General features: G+C 34.4%; 1 protein-coding gene across 2 annotated transcripts in view; it reads left to right on the top strand.

Moving 5' to 3' along the window:
• Aplf (aprataxin and PNKP like factor) overlaps positions 1-13,563 on the top strand; it is a 109,769-nt gene that overhangs the window by 93,373 nt on the left and 2,833 nt on the right. For both annotated transcript variants that reach the window (XM_048804193.1, XM_015479578.2), the window contains one exon: positions 3,177-3,223. In XM_048804193.1, the coding sequence (XP_048660150.1) occupies positions 3,177-3,223 (47 nt within the window). The remainder of the gene's footprint in view (positions 1-3,176; positions 3,224-13,563) is intronic.

Genomic DNA, 13,563 nt, shown 5'->3' with positions numbered 1-13,563 from the left:
GCAGGGAGGAAGAGCAGGAAGAAAAGATTAACATTAAACAGATACATGAGGTGGGAGGGAAAGGGAGAGAAAAGGGAAAGTCCATGGTAATGGAGGGAGATCCTCATTGTTATACAAAATTACATATAAAAGGTTGTGAGGGGAATGGGAAAATAAACAAGGAGAGAAATGAATTACAGTAGATGGGGTAGAGAGAGAAGATGGGAGGGGAGGGGAGGGGAGATAGTAGAGGATAGGAAAGGTAGCAGAATACAATAGTTACTAATATGGCATTATGTAAAAATGTGGATGTGTAACCGACGTGATTCTGCAGTCTGTATTTGGGGTAAAATTGGGAGTTCAAAACCCACTTGAATCAAATGTATGAAATATGATATGTCAAGAGCTTTGTAATGTTTTGAACAACCAATAAAAAAAAAGAAAAAAAAACAATAAAGTGGATGGTTCTCAGACTGACTAGAATTTATTTATTTATTTATTTGCTTATTTATATATATGACAGCGGAATTCATTACAATTCTTATTACACATATAGAGCACAATTTTTCATATCTCTGGTTGTATACAAAGTATACTGACAATTTGTGTCTTCATACCTGTACTTTGGATAATAATGATCATCACATTCCATCATCATTTATAACTCCATCCCTCTGCCCTATCTAGAGTTCGTCTATTTTTCCCATGCTCCCTCTCTCCCTTATCCCATTATGAATCAGCCTCCTTATATCAAAGAAAACATTCGGCATTTGGTTTTCTGGGATTGGCTAACTTCACTTAGCATTATCTTCTCTAACACCATCCATTTATTATCCATTCATCTATTGAAGGACATTGTGGTTGGTTCCACAGTTTAGCTGTTGTGAATTATGCTGCTATAAACATTGATATGGCTGTGTCCCTGTAGTATGCTGTTTTTAAGTCCTTTGGGTATAAGCCAAGGAGTGGGATAGCTGGGTCAAATGGTGGTTTAATTCCCAATTTTCCAAGAAATCTCCATACTGCTTTCCATATTGGCTGTACCAATTTTCAGACCCACCAGCAGTGTGTGAGTGTACCTTTTTCCCCACATCCTTGTCAACACTTATTGTTGTTTGTCTTCATAATAACTGCCATTCTGACTGGAGTGAGATGAAATCTTAGAGTGGTTTTGATTTGCATTTCTCTAATTGCTAGTGATGGTGAACATTTTTTGCACATATTCATTGATTGATTGTATATCCTTGTATATGGTCCTTGGCCCATTTATTGATTGGGTTATTTGGGTTTTTTGTTTGTTTGTTTTGTTTTTGTGTTTAGCTTTTTGAGTTCTTTATTTACCCTAGCGATTAGTGCTCTATCTGATGTGTGAGGTGTAAAGATTTGCTCCCAAAATATAGGTGCTCTATTCACCTCACAGATTGTTTCTTTTGTTGAGAAGAAGCTTTTTAGTTTGAGTCCATCCCATTTATTTATTCTTGATTTTAATTCTTGTGCCACAGAAGTCTTATTAAGGAAGTTGGGGCCTAATCCGACATGATGGAGATTTGGGCCTACTTTTTCTTCTATTGGACGCAGGGTCTCTGTTTTAATTCCTAAGTCCTTGATCTACTTTGAGTTGAGTTCTCTGCATGGTGAGAGGTAGGGGTTTAATTTCACTTTGTTGCATATTCCAGTTTTCCCAGCACCACTTGTTGAAGAGGCTATCTTTTCTCCAATGTATGACACCTTTGTCTAATATAAGATAACTATAATTATGTGGGTTAGTCTCTGTGTCCTCTATTCACCTGATTATTATACAAGTTTTTTAATCCAGTTCATAATTTGCCTGGACCTCTATCTTCTTATGGTCATTACTAAAGTTGGAAAGTATAGCCTCTAGACAAGAACTTTATCTCATTAGGCTCACATTCATTGTACATCTACCACCTGGCCATTTTTATCCATTGAACTATATATGGAAATATGAAGTTGAGTGGGAGGACTTAGGGAAACGTTTAAATCCTTACTTAACCTAAGTTCTTTAGCTTTTTAAAAATTGCTTTATTTTCTAATGGAAAAAAATTTTAATGAAGAACAAGGATTATTTAGTCTGAGAAAGAAGGCCTAAGGCTGAACTTATTACTTGTTTCCTAAAAGATATCATAAGGGGTACTTCCCATCTTCTCATTTTTAAATTAAAAAAAATGCTTATCAAATGTCTGTTTTGCCCCTGGTCCCAGACTCTGTCTCCTCAAGGGTAAGAATGTATAACTTGCCATATATCTTAACTTCAGTGCCAGCTTAAAGCCAGAATACAATGAAAATTTCATCCAGTACTTAAAGAATTAATAAGCAAATGAAAATTCATCATGTAAAAATAATTATTTTCTGTTACAGATATATTAGAAAGTTGTATATTTGAGCATATATCTATTACTAGTATACATGATCCTCCTTTTTGTCACCTCAGGAAGGAGTACCACCCATCAAATGGATTATGATTAACATCTGCTTTGGATTTTTGCTGGCAAAGTTTTACATTATCTGGAAAATATCTTATACACACAGGGTACCAAATATTTGTTTAACTAATAATGGAAGAAATGGGTCATAGATACATATAATTTTAAAATGATGTTCCATTAGTAGTTTATGTTTGGCTTTAGAATACGTAATATGAATTTATCAACAAAATTGACTTTCTTTTTTTTTCCTTATAACAAACAATTGGCATTCTTTCGAGAGTCATTAGTTAAATGGTTTTTTCCTTAGGACTCAAGGAGAGCTTTACTAGTGTCTTTCTGGACAATATGTGCATGTGTATTTATCTAAATCCATTCAGATATTTGTGTCATATATTTTACATTATATTGTTGTGTGTGTGATAATGACATTTCAGAAATACAGTATGTCTTACAAACATGACATACTATGTTTTGACTCATCCTATCTTTCTAGAGTATAAGTTCCTGAAGTATGAACTTCATCTTTGTATACCTATGCATATCTTTGCATAACTCTTGTCTTTGCATTTAGAAATGTGCTTGGCATGGAATAGGTACTTAGTAAATACTGTAATTAAAAAGAATGTTTTTCAATAAGAAGGTTTTTGGCCTAATTTTTTCTGTAAGTTACTTAGTATTCTAGTTTAAATAGTTTTATTAGTTTTTAGTAAAACTAGATCTTATTTTTGCTTTTTTTTTGCTTTTTTTCAGAAAGAATCCCCAGCACAAGATAGAATATAGACATAGTACTCTTACAGGTAAGTAATTTTACTTCAGGGAACTCAAAATGAAATCATTGGATGATTCTCCTCTTAAATCTAGATGCAGTTTTTAGGTATTATAAAAATTTATCTTTGCTTTTGTGAATGTGTTGAATTGCTGATTTTAATATATATATTAAAAGTTGTGAACCTTTTAAACAGCAAATGTTTTCCCCAATCATTGTCTAACAACATATAATTTTCCTTGTAGCTGTTAGGATTCTTTTGTTTACTAAGTACCTGAAAACAAAATTTCAAGCTGACCTAAGAGATAATTAAAACTCATTGACTCCTATAAATAAAAAGTGCTAAGGTAAAACTGGATTTAGACAAGATTTTTTTGCTTTGGCTCATTATAATGTCTATAATGTCCATAATGTCCCCAAGGACCTAGTTTCCTTCCCTCATCTGTCTAGAAGAGTATTATCATCCTAAAGCATTCTGTCCCACCTCAAGGTCTATAATACACTCTATTCAGCTGGTCCAGTAAGCACCTGTGTTAACATTTGAGGAGAATGAGAATGATTAATCCTAACTCTCATAGGGGGAAAAGTGAAATGCACTCTTTTTACTGGATTCAGTCATATTCTTACCCTTGAACCAAGCACTATGGCCTCTGCTTAGTTTAAACCAGGGTAGAGTCACCTTCTTCAGAACCCAGGGATCCCCAAAAGAAATTGAAGCTTTGGGGAGGAACGAAGGAGAGGGGACAGACATCAAATATCCATCTGTTCAGTTTACATTTTTTACCTTCTGTTTGTCCTGTTTCTGAACTCTACTATTTTTCCCTTTAAAAAATTCTGCTTTCTTTATATTATTTATAGACTAGTTCATCAAACAATATTTCTGCCCACAAAGGAAAAAATAAAGTATATATTATGGATGCTATGCTTGCCTTCAATTGTACAAGCATATACAAAACTAACTTGTAGCAAAGTGAGGAAAGTAATTTCACAGTAAAAGAATTCCATTTAGTATTTCTAATTGTAACACTTCAGTACTTCAGATATAATTATACTCCCTTTATCTCAGCTAACAGAAACTAGGGGTTATATGTTATGCTTTCTTTATTAAGCTGTATATAATGATGTGCTTATGGTAAACAAAGTAGCTCTTTTCAAGTAATAATGTAATAACATTTTGTTAGAGGTATATTAACAAGTCATGGCATTGTCTCCTGACATTTATATATGTTTATAGAAATAGGATGTGTTTACTTAAGTTATCATATGCATCATATAGCATAGTTTAAAGTATCCAAATTTGTTATGCTTTTTACTATTTTGGTTACTTGTAGTAAACTTTTGCTGAAAAATTTAATGGAAAATATAGAAATAAATAATTCATAAGTTTTAAATAACATTATATTATTATAATTACATTTTATTACTTATTATTTATTTTTAGTTATATATGGATGTATAGATATATATGGTTTATATATATGTATATATGTATATATATGTATATATGTATATATATACTATATGTCTATATATAGTATGTGTGTTTAGCCTGCAGCCAGCACAGGCTTCATAAATGAAGGTTCACCTACGTGAGAAATCCGAAGGGAGTTTTGAATTAAAGAGGCAGGCTCTATTACCTTTAAACCAGCTCCAGGATGGCTTCTCCTACCTCCAGCCTCCAGCTACCTATTAGAGTAGCGAGGTTTACTGAAGAGGCTAGTGAGAGAGAGAGAGATTACACCAGGGAGTGGACTTTTATTGGGGGACAAAAAATTCTGGGGAAAATCCCATCCAATGAAGGTTAAGGGGGGCAGTGTCCCAAAGTCGATTGGGTCTTCAGGGTAGTGGCCAGACACGCCTCCACACGGACAAGCCCTCGGACCTGAGAAAAGCTCTGGACACAGGGATACGCTTCTTGCCCAGCCAGGGAGGTAACTCAAATTATGTGCAAGGATGGCCTCCCACATGTGTGTATATATAGTATATACACATACATCTATATATCCATACATATAGGTATATATCATAATACTGTTTGGGGCATCTAGTGGGGAGCTTGGAATATATCCCTCATAGTTAAGGGAGGACTACTTAATGTACTTTCAGGAGTCACTATGCACCAATACATTCAGAACATCTCTTCCCCTTTTAAACTTATAAATTGAGAATCTGGAATATTTCAAGTATTAAATTAAATTTTGAGGTGATTTTTTTTCATCTCCCAAATCCATAGTTTTAACGTTACTCAAGATCTGAATCTCATATATATGTTAATTCATTTACTCTTATACTATCTTATTATTTATTATCTTTTTTCTATTTTTGCAAGGTCTCAGAGACATGAGAACTAGTTTATAACTATGAGAAGTAGCTCTGGCTCTCAGTGTTTGTTGTGAGGTGCTCTGAAATCTTGGAGGAAATGAAAGGAACACTCTATGATGGGGCTTATCAAGGTAGACTTGAAGTTGATTTTCAAAATGGTAGGATTTCAGTTATCTTTGTTTCTTGACTTTGTGGTGAGTGGGTGTAGTACAACCCAGAGAAAGTGAATAACAGTCAAGGACAATAAAAAGAAATGTGTTCAGAAGCAGCAGGTAGTTTTAATTGATGAAGACTCCCAGTAATCACTATGGCTGATACAAAAGGGTATATCATGACCAGATTATAGAGGATCTTTAAAGCCAAAGATGTGGGCACTTTGGCAAATAATAGTGAGCCAGTATTTTGTGAAAATCAAGCTGGTAATGAACAGCAGTCTGAATTATATCCAGGGAAATCTTCTGGAGATTAGTGAAGTCTTCAAGTAAGGGACCAGAAAGAGCGTGGCCACCATGAGAGTGGAAAGATGGAATTGGGTATGAGAGAGGTATTGAAGGAAGAATCAATAGGATTTGCCAACCGATGAGCCATGGTATTGGTCTGGGATGAGGTAAAGGAAATAGAGATGACTCTAGATTATAGTTATATAATTATAATACTATCAGGAGACTGAAGATGACATTTACACATAATAGAGATTAGGAAGAAAAACTGGGTAGGTTTTTTGTTTTGTTTTCAAATTACACATGTTGAGTTTGAGGTGGGGGCATCATAACTATATAACAAGATAATAAGACTTACATGGTACCCACATAAGATTATCATATTAAACTTTTACTATTTAATCTCTGATTTGTAACACTCCTAAAACACTTCAATCTATAAAGTTTTTCTATTCCAGTAACAGTTTATTTAGTTCATTGTTTTTTATAAGTTTGTTGTCATCTGTTGTTTCTTGTGTATCTAACTGGCTTAATATTTTACCAACTTTCAACACATTTTCAGAGTGCTTTTGGCATAAGACACTGAATGCAAGAGTAAACAGTGCCAGGAAACTTTTATTTAATACATTCCCAGCTACCTTACCTGTTGACAGTATTTAAAATAAATTATCATCAGTGTCTTATATCACCTGATCTTTGCAGTCATTTTCCTGGCTTCTGTTATTTTGGAGGATTATTATTATTCTAAGCAGTTGTTACCATTCATGGATGAAAATGTAGAATATTCTAGGATAACTACTTTAATATTTCTATAGTTCTGCAATGATATACACATGTGTTTATATATACATTCTTTTTCTTCCTGAGAAGTTGAAACCTGAAGATCTATAAAAGAAAAATATTAAGGAAAGTTAGTGGAATTTAAAGAGATTTTATAAACTGACTCTTAGTTTGGGGAAAGCTTAAAAAATATGGAATATCAGAAGGTCTGATGCAATGGTATTTAAAGAAGAAATAAACTTTATGTATAATAAAGTATATCGGAAGTATAGAAAATGATTTCCCAAAATAAGAATACCTACTAGTAGCTAGATTGATGCATTAAAAAAAGTCTTGGTCTGGGCCTGTAGTTCAGTGCTAGAGCATTTGCCTAGAATGTACAAGGTGCTGTGTTCAATTCCCCCCCTCCAAAAAATGTTTTAATAATAAACAGAAACATTATTAAAAATATTATTATAGTACATAGTGAATTTTCATCTTTAGGGATATTGGATCAAATTATTTCTGTACCTAAAGAAAATCGGTCCTAAGATTTATAGGAAAGAAAAGGAAAATAAAGCTTTAAGAATCAAGTTGTTAAAAAAAAAAAAAGATCAAGTTGTTAATCTGCTATGAAGCAGTTGCCATCTTTTATTCTAATACTAGAAAGTTATTTGGAAAAATCAGCAAAGTAAAAATGTTCACTCCAGCATTTCTTCCATCATGGAGCTAACATGGCCTGCTCTTTGCTAACAATACAGACTTAGTTCTTGAAATGAGAATTGACAGTGAAATTTAAATAGTAAAGGAAATATTGAAAATAAAATTCAAATTGTTATATTACAAATTCCTGTGCAGAAGTAGAAAAATCAGAAATTATCATATACTAATATGAAAACATAGTTAATATCATGCTGTTTATTACTTTTTAAAGACTTTTTTCTTTAAAAGAACTTTTTCTATATTTGTTTGTTTGTCATCAGGTAGTCAAGTTTTAAAAAACCAACACAAACTTATTTCTTTTGTTTTGCATTCAAATAGCCAAGCTGCCAGTCCATCTTCACATTTTATATTCACTGATTTGTGAATATAAAGAGAAGATTATAGAGAAAGTGAATTTTCCTACTTTGGCCTTAAAATTACAATTTTGGAATCAGAAATGGTCTTTGAGATCATTTAATAATTTTCTTCATAGATTTAAAAGGTAAATTCCATTAGGTTAAGTGACTTGTTCATTGTCATTGCCTTTAAAAAAATATTTTTTAGTTATAGATGGACACAATACCATTATTTTATTTATTTATTTATTTTTATGGTGCTGAGGATTGAACCCAGTGCCTTACACATGCTAGGCAAGTGCTCCACCACTGAGCCACAACCCCAGCCCTGTCATTGCCTTTTATATAACACTGATATTTGGATGTCTATCTTCAAGTCTAGTCCTCTTTCTTTCAAGCCATGCTATTTTTTTCAAAGTGATCTTTCACTGCCTGTATTTGCTCTCTAATGTCTTCTTTGAGATCCTAAAACATTTTAATCATGTATATCCTGAAATTTTTCACTGTCATTTTTTCTGCTGTAGCTGTCAATTCTTCTAATGTGTTGTCTTGAATTGTTTGTGGTACTTTCTTCCCTTGGTCTTTTCATGTTGCTTGCATTTCTTTCTTTCCAGCTCTGTGGAACTGGTGTGTTATTGTTTTTACCCTATAGATTTGTAGTGCTCTTGTATGGTTCCAAGATCCCTCCTTTGTGGAGAAAGACAATGTTAACAGATCCCAATATCAACAATACATCACCTATGAACAAATTATTGTTATTAAGACATTTATAGTTAGTCTCAATGTCCAGAAATGTTGGATTCAATTATTATTTAAAATATAATCAGTAGTTTCATAAAAGGTGTACAGTTTCTGATGGCAGACAGTGAACTAGGGGTCGGGTGTAGGACAATATGCTAAGGGGGAAAGATGTGAGGGTATAGGATTAATATAACTTAGGAAATTTGGAGGAGAACTCTAATGAAGAGGGTTAGTAGCAGGAGAATAGACAGGAGGTAATTTAGGGTAGACAAGTACGTGGGAGGACCGTAGAGTACATAAAAACAAACACAAATATGTATTTAGAAAATTACAGGATGTAAAAATAGTAAAATTTGGAGGTTAAGAAGAAAAAAAGGGAAAGAAAGAAAAAAAGAGAGAAAAGGGGGGGCTTATGCAATTCCTCTATATTATATTATTCTGGTGACTCAGTTCTCAGAGTTCTAATTCATGTAAAGTTCTTGGATTCACATAAGTTGTGGTTGTGAGGACCAGGGGATAGAAGGGTAGAGGAGAAAGAAGAGGGATAAGAAGGGGGAAAAAATACTCTTAGAATTCTGTTTCTTTCCTGCTTCTCTTCCAGTAGGTGGAATTGTCTATTTTAAGCTTGAGTCTCTGCCCTCAGGGTGGTGTAGGTAACCTGGAAGAGAAGACTTGATCCCCGGTGTTGTCTCCCTCTCCTGCCTGGAGCTTCCCTAATCTTGGTCTCACTGTTTTGCTTTAGGCTTTAGACCCCTCCCCTCTCTTGCTTATCAGGTCCCAAATGCTGACCTCTCACCCTCCATTTCGCTCCAGGGGGGCGGCACTCCTGTTCAACTGAGAGCGGGTTTTGTATTGGGTAGTCACTGTTCCTGAGTTATCGCAGCTGGGGGGAGTTGGAAACACTGATACCTGTTCAGTCAAAAGCTCTGTGCTGATAGCCACACCCACCAAAATGGTGAGAAAGGTTTTCCAAGATGGAGTCCATTTGCTTCCAGTGCCAGGGTGTCTGGTGAGGTTGGGGGAGCTGGGATGTCCTTGTGCTGTGGCTAGAATGCAGTGGGGTGACCTGCGTGGGAGCAGAACACAGTCTGGAATTCTGCAGAAGTGCTGATTTGGTGATTCTGCTACACCGCCTCAGAGGGGTGTGTGTATGTGTATGTGTGTGTGTGCGTGCGCTTAAACTGCGGGAACACAGAGGCTCTGATTTCTGCACAGGTGGTCGCAGGACTGGTGGTCGTGTCACATGCTCTGAGATGTTGTATTCTGTCTAGGTGAGTGAGACCTTGTGGGGAAGCTGCCTGACTGCTTTCTTGGATTCATGCACAGAGCAGCCAGAAACAGTACCTCCTCTATTGCAACATCTTGGATTCCCTCCTCCATAGTATTTTTTATTAGTATATTATAGTTATTAGTGTATTATAACATTGGGGTTCATTTGACATAATTAATACAAGTATGGAATATAATTTGCTCCAGTTCAGTCTCTCATACTTACTTTTTTCCTCCCTTCCTCCCTTCCCCCATTCTCTTTTCTCCACTCTCCTGGTATTTCTTCTGTTTATTCATAGTTCTTTTGTAAGTTAGCACCGTGTGTGTGTGTGTGTGTGTGTGTGTGTGTGTGTGTGTATGAATGAAGGTGAAATTCACTATGTTATATTCATATATGTGCATAGGATAGTTTGATCAGTTTCATTCCACGGTTCCTCCGTTTTCCTGTCTCTCCTCTCCACCCCCAATCCCTTTACTTTACTTCACTGATCTTCTATTCTATAGGATTTTGTATCCCCCTTATTGCCCCTACTTCAGTCTAACTTCTGCATATGAGAGAAAACATTTGACCCTTGACTTTCTGAGTCTGGCTTATTTCACTTAACATGATGTTCTCCAGATCCATTCATTCATTAGCAAATGCCACAATTCATTCTTCTTTATGACCGAGGAAAACTTCATTGTGTATATGTGTGTGTGTGTGTGTGTGTATCTCATTTTCTCAATCTGTTTGTCTGTCTGTGGGCTTCTGGGTTGGTTCCATAACTTGGCTGTTGAGAATTGTGCTACTATAAATACTTCTATAAATACTGATGTGGCTATACTCCTATAGTATGCAGATATCAGTTATTTTGGATAAATAATAAGAAGTGGGATAGCAGGATCATATGGTAGTTTCCATTCCTAGTTTTTACATTTTTTTTTAAGAACTCTCTCCATACTGCTTTCCAGAGTGATTATACTAATTTGCATTCCAAGTAATATATGAGTGTACCTTCTCTCCCACATCCTCACCAGCATTTATTATATTTGTATTCATGATTATTGCTATTTTGACTGAAGTAAGATGAAATCTCAATATAGTTTTGATTTGCATTTTCCTGATTGCTAGAGATATTGAATATTTTTTTTCATATACTTGTTGGCCATTTGTATTTCTTCTTTTGAGAAGTGTCTCTTCAGTTCTTTCGCCCATTTATTGATTAGGTTATTTGTCAAGCCATGGTATTTTTTAGAAAATATTTTTTTAGTTATCAGTGGACCTTTGTTTTATTTATTTATATGTGGTGTTGAGAATCCTCACACATGCTAGGCAAGTGCTCAACCACTGCACCCCAAACCCAGCCCACAAACCATCATATTTTTAAAACATTTTTGTTGGGTAAGAGGATGGGCAATCAAATAAGAATAACAATAAAGAAACCTATAAGCCTACTAGATAAAAAGCAAGAAAAATAAATAAAAGAAACACATTTCTTCCAGGCTCATCTTGCTTTGGAAGAAACAAGCTCACTTCTGATTTTTCTGATATACTCAACAATTATATTTCAAATAAACAAAGTGTATTACAAGAAAATGCTGTAGGCTGTTAATTTTTTCAAAAGTACATTATGCTGTTTAATTTTGTGTACATCTACTGGAAATAATGACTATAAAAACAAAACTACAAAAAGTTATATTGTTATTGATTTTAAAAAATTAAACAGATACTGCTAGGTCTCCTGTTTTTATTTTTGTGCTTACATAAGTTTTTCATGAACAACAATGTAATACTGTGTAATACTGTATTACATCTCTATGTAATACTGGTGTGGTAGTTCAGGATTCTTCTATGATGTGACTCCTCAAGACTCAGCTGTCTTGTTCTCTAACTAAGAAGCTTTCTTTGATCTATAGCAAGTTTTATGGAAACTTTACTAGTTACATCACTTTAAATTCAGATGCCTACATTCCATGCTCTATGTTTCAGCTTGTGCAGTTAGAGAATGTATTCACAGAGGTTGTGGGGTTTTTTTTCCCCCTGCTTTCAGTGTTTTCTATACTCCTTTTGCATAAAAACATTCATTTTTATGTTAAAGGCAGATGTTTTACTCGTGGTTAGGTGCTAGTCATATTATTTCTGAGCTGCTTCCTGAAATGGTTCCTGTTATTCAGGAAATCATATAATTATTTAGATCAACAAGTTCATTGAATCAGTGTATTTCCTAAGGACAGAAACTGACATTTCTCTGAAAATATCTTCAAAGATTACCAAAACAAAGAAACAAATATAATAAACCTTCCTATCTGAATGGCATTTGCATTGTATAATATCTTAAATTTTTGATTGAGTCTACTACTAAAATCCATTGATTATCTTCACATAGGAAATCACATGTCATCATTTAAAACCATGCTAAGTATTATCTGTATGATACCACTAATAAAGGGCATATTGCTGAATTCCAGAACAGCCTTTGCCCTTATGTTATGACTTTGCCTTTTCTGGTGCTTCATTTGAAGCACCAAGTACCTGTTCTTCTTCTAAAATACAGTAAATGAAATTTGACTATCAGCCACAGTGAGTTCCATGAGTAATGGTTTTGTTAATATTCTGGAGTTCCTCTTAAAGTAACATGAATGTGTAGACATTAAAAAAAAAAACAAGTGTAAATGATAGATAAAAATAAATTTTGAGTAAATAAATGAAATTTTTCTGATTAATAAGCCTCACTGCTTCAACAAATGAGTCTGCTTAATAAATTGCTGAAGATTTTCAATGTTCATTGAGGCTTAAAATCAACTCATTTAGCCAGTCTCTTCCATAATTCATTACATTGACAGGCAGGCTAGTGAATAAAAGTAAGAAGAATTTTGTAGAACTAATAATGTTGTAGTTCATTTATCCATTCACATTTTCAATAAATACATGGTAAGTAGCATTATAGAATCTGAGGATTCAACAGAAACAAAAGCCTGCCCCTGTAGGATTTTACAAAGTGGACAGTGTACATATAAACAATTGCATGATGTTTCATGGTGATAACTGCTAAGAAGAAAAAATAAATCTGTGTAAAGAGAATGAATAGCAAAGAAACATGGTGATACTATTTCAGACAGGATGATAAAAGAAGTACACTCTGATATTTTGACATTAAGCAAAGTCCTGAAAGAGGGAGCAAGGCAGGTAATTATGTGAAGTTTGCCAGGAAATGGGAATAGCAAGTTTCAAAGCCCTAGTAATGATCATGCTTGGACTCTTCTAGGAGCAGCAAAGAATAGATGAAAATGTAACAGAGAGTATACTATGAAGAATGGCATGAAATGAGATTAGAAAAGCCAGTAGTGAGCTAGCCAGTTATGTAGCGTCTTAGAAACCAAAATCTACAAGTGGGAACTTCAGACTTTATTCAGAGTGATATACAAAGCTGTTGGAAAGTTTTCTGGCTTCCCTGTGGAAAATAAACTAGAATAGAAGCCAGAAAGCCAATTAGGAGGATATTGCATTCAGGAAGAAAATAACAGTATTTGAAACAGGGTGTTACTATACAGCGGATATACTTCGAAGGTAGAGCCAACATGCTCTCTTGACATACTGGAGCTGCGTTTTCAGTGATGAGTATATTCAAGATGACTTGAGCTGGAAGGTAGAAGGGTTAGAGGAGTCATGTATGCAACACTTGATAAGACAGTGACCAGATTTGGGTGTGATGACTCAAGAATTGGGTTCTGTAACTGTTATGTTCCAAGTGTCTGTTAATTATCCAGTTGAACATTATATATATATATATATATATATATAT

Source organism: Marmota marmota, unplaced genomic scaffold (assembly GCF_001458135.2).
Source record: "Marmota marmota marmota unplaced genomic scaffold, marMar, whole genome shotgun sequence".
Taxonomy (NCBI): Eukaryota; Metazoa; Chordata; class Mammalia; order Rodentia; family Sciuridae; genus Marmota; species Marmota marmota.
Note: the sequence above shows the minus strand (reverse complement) of the source record. Positions and strands in the feature narration are given on the sequence as shown.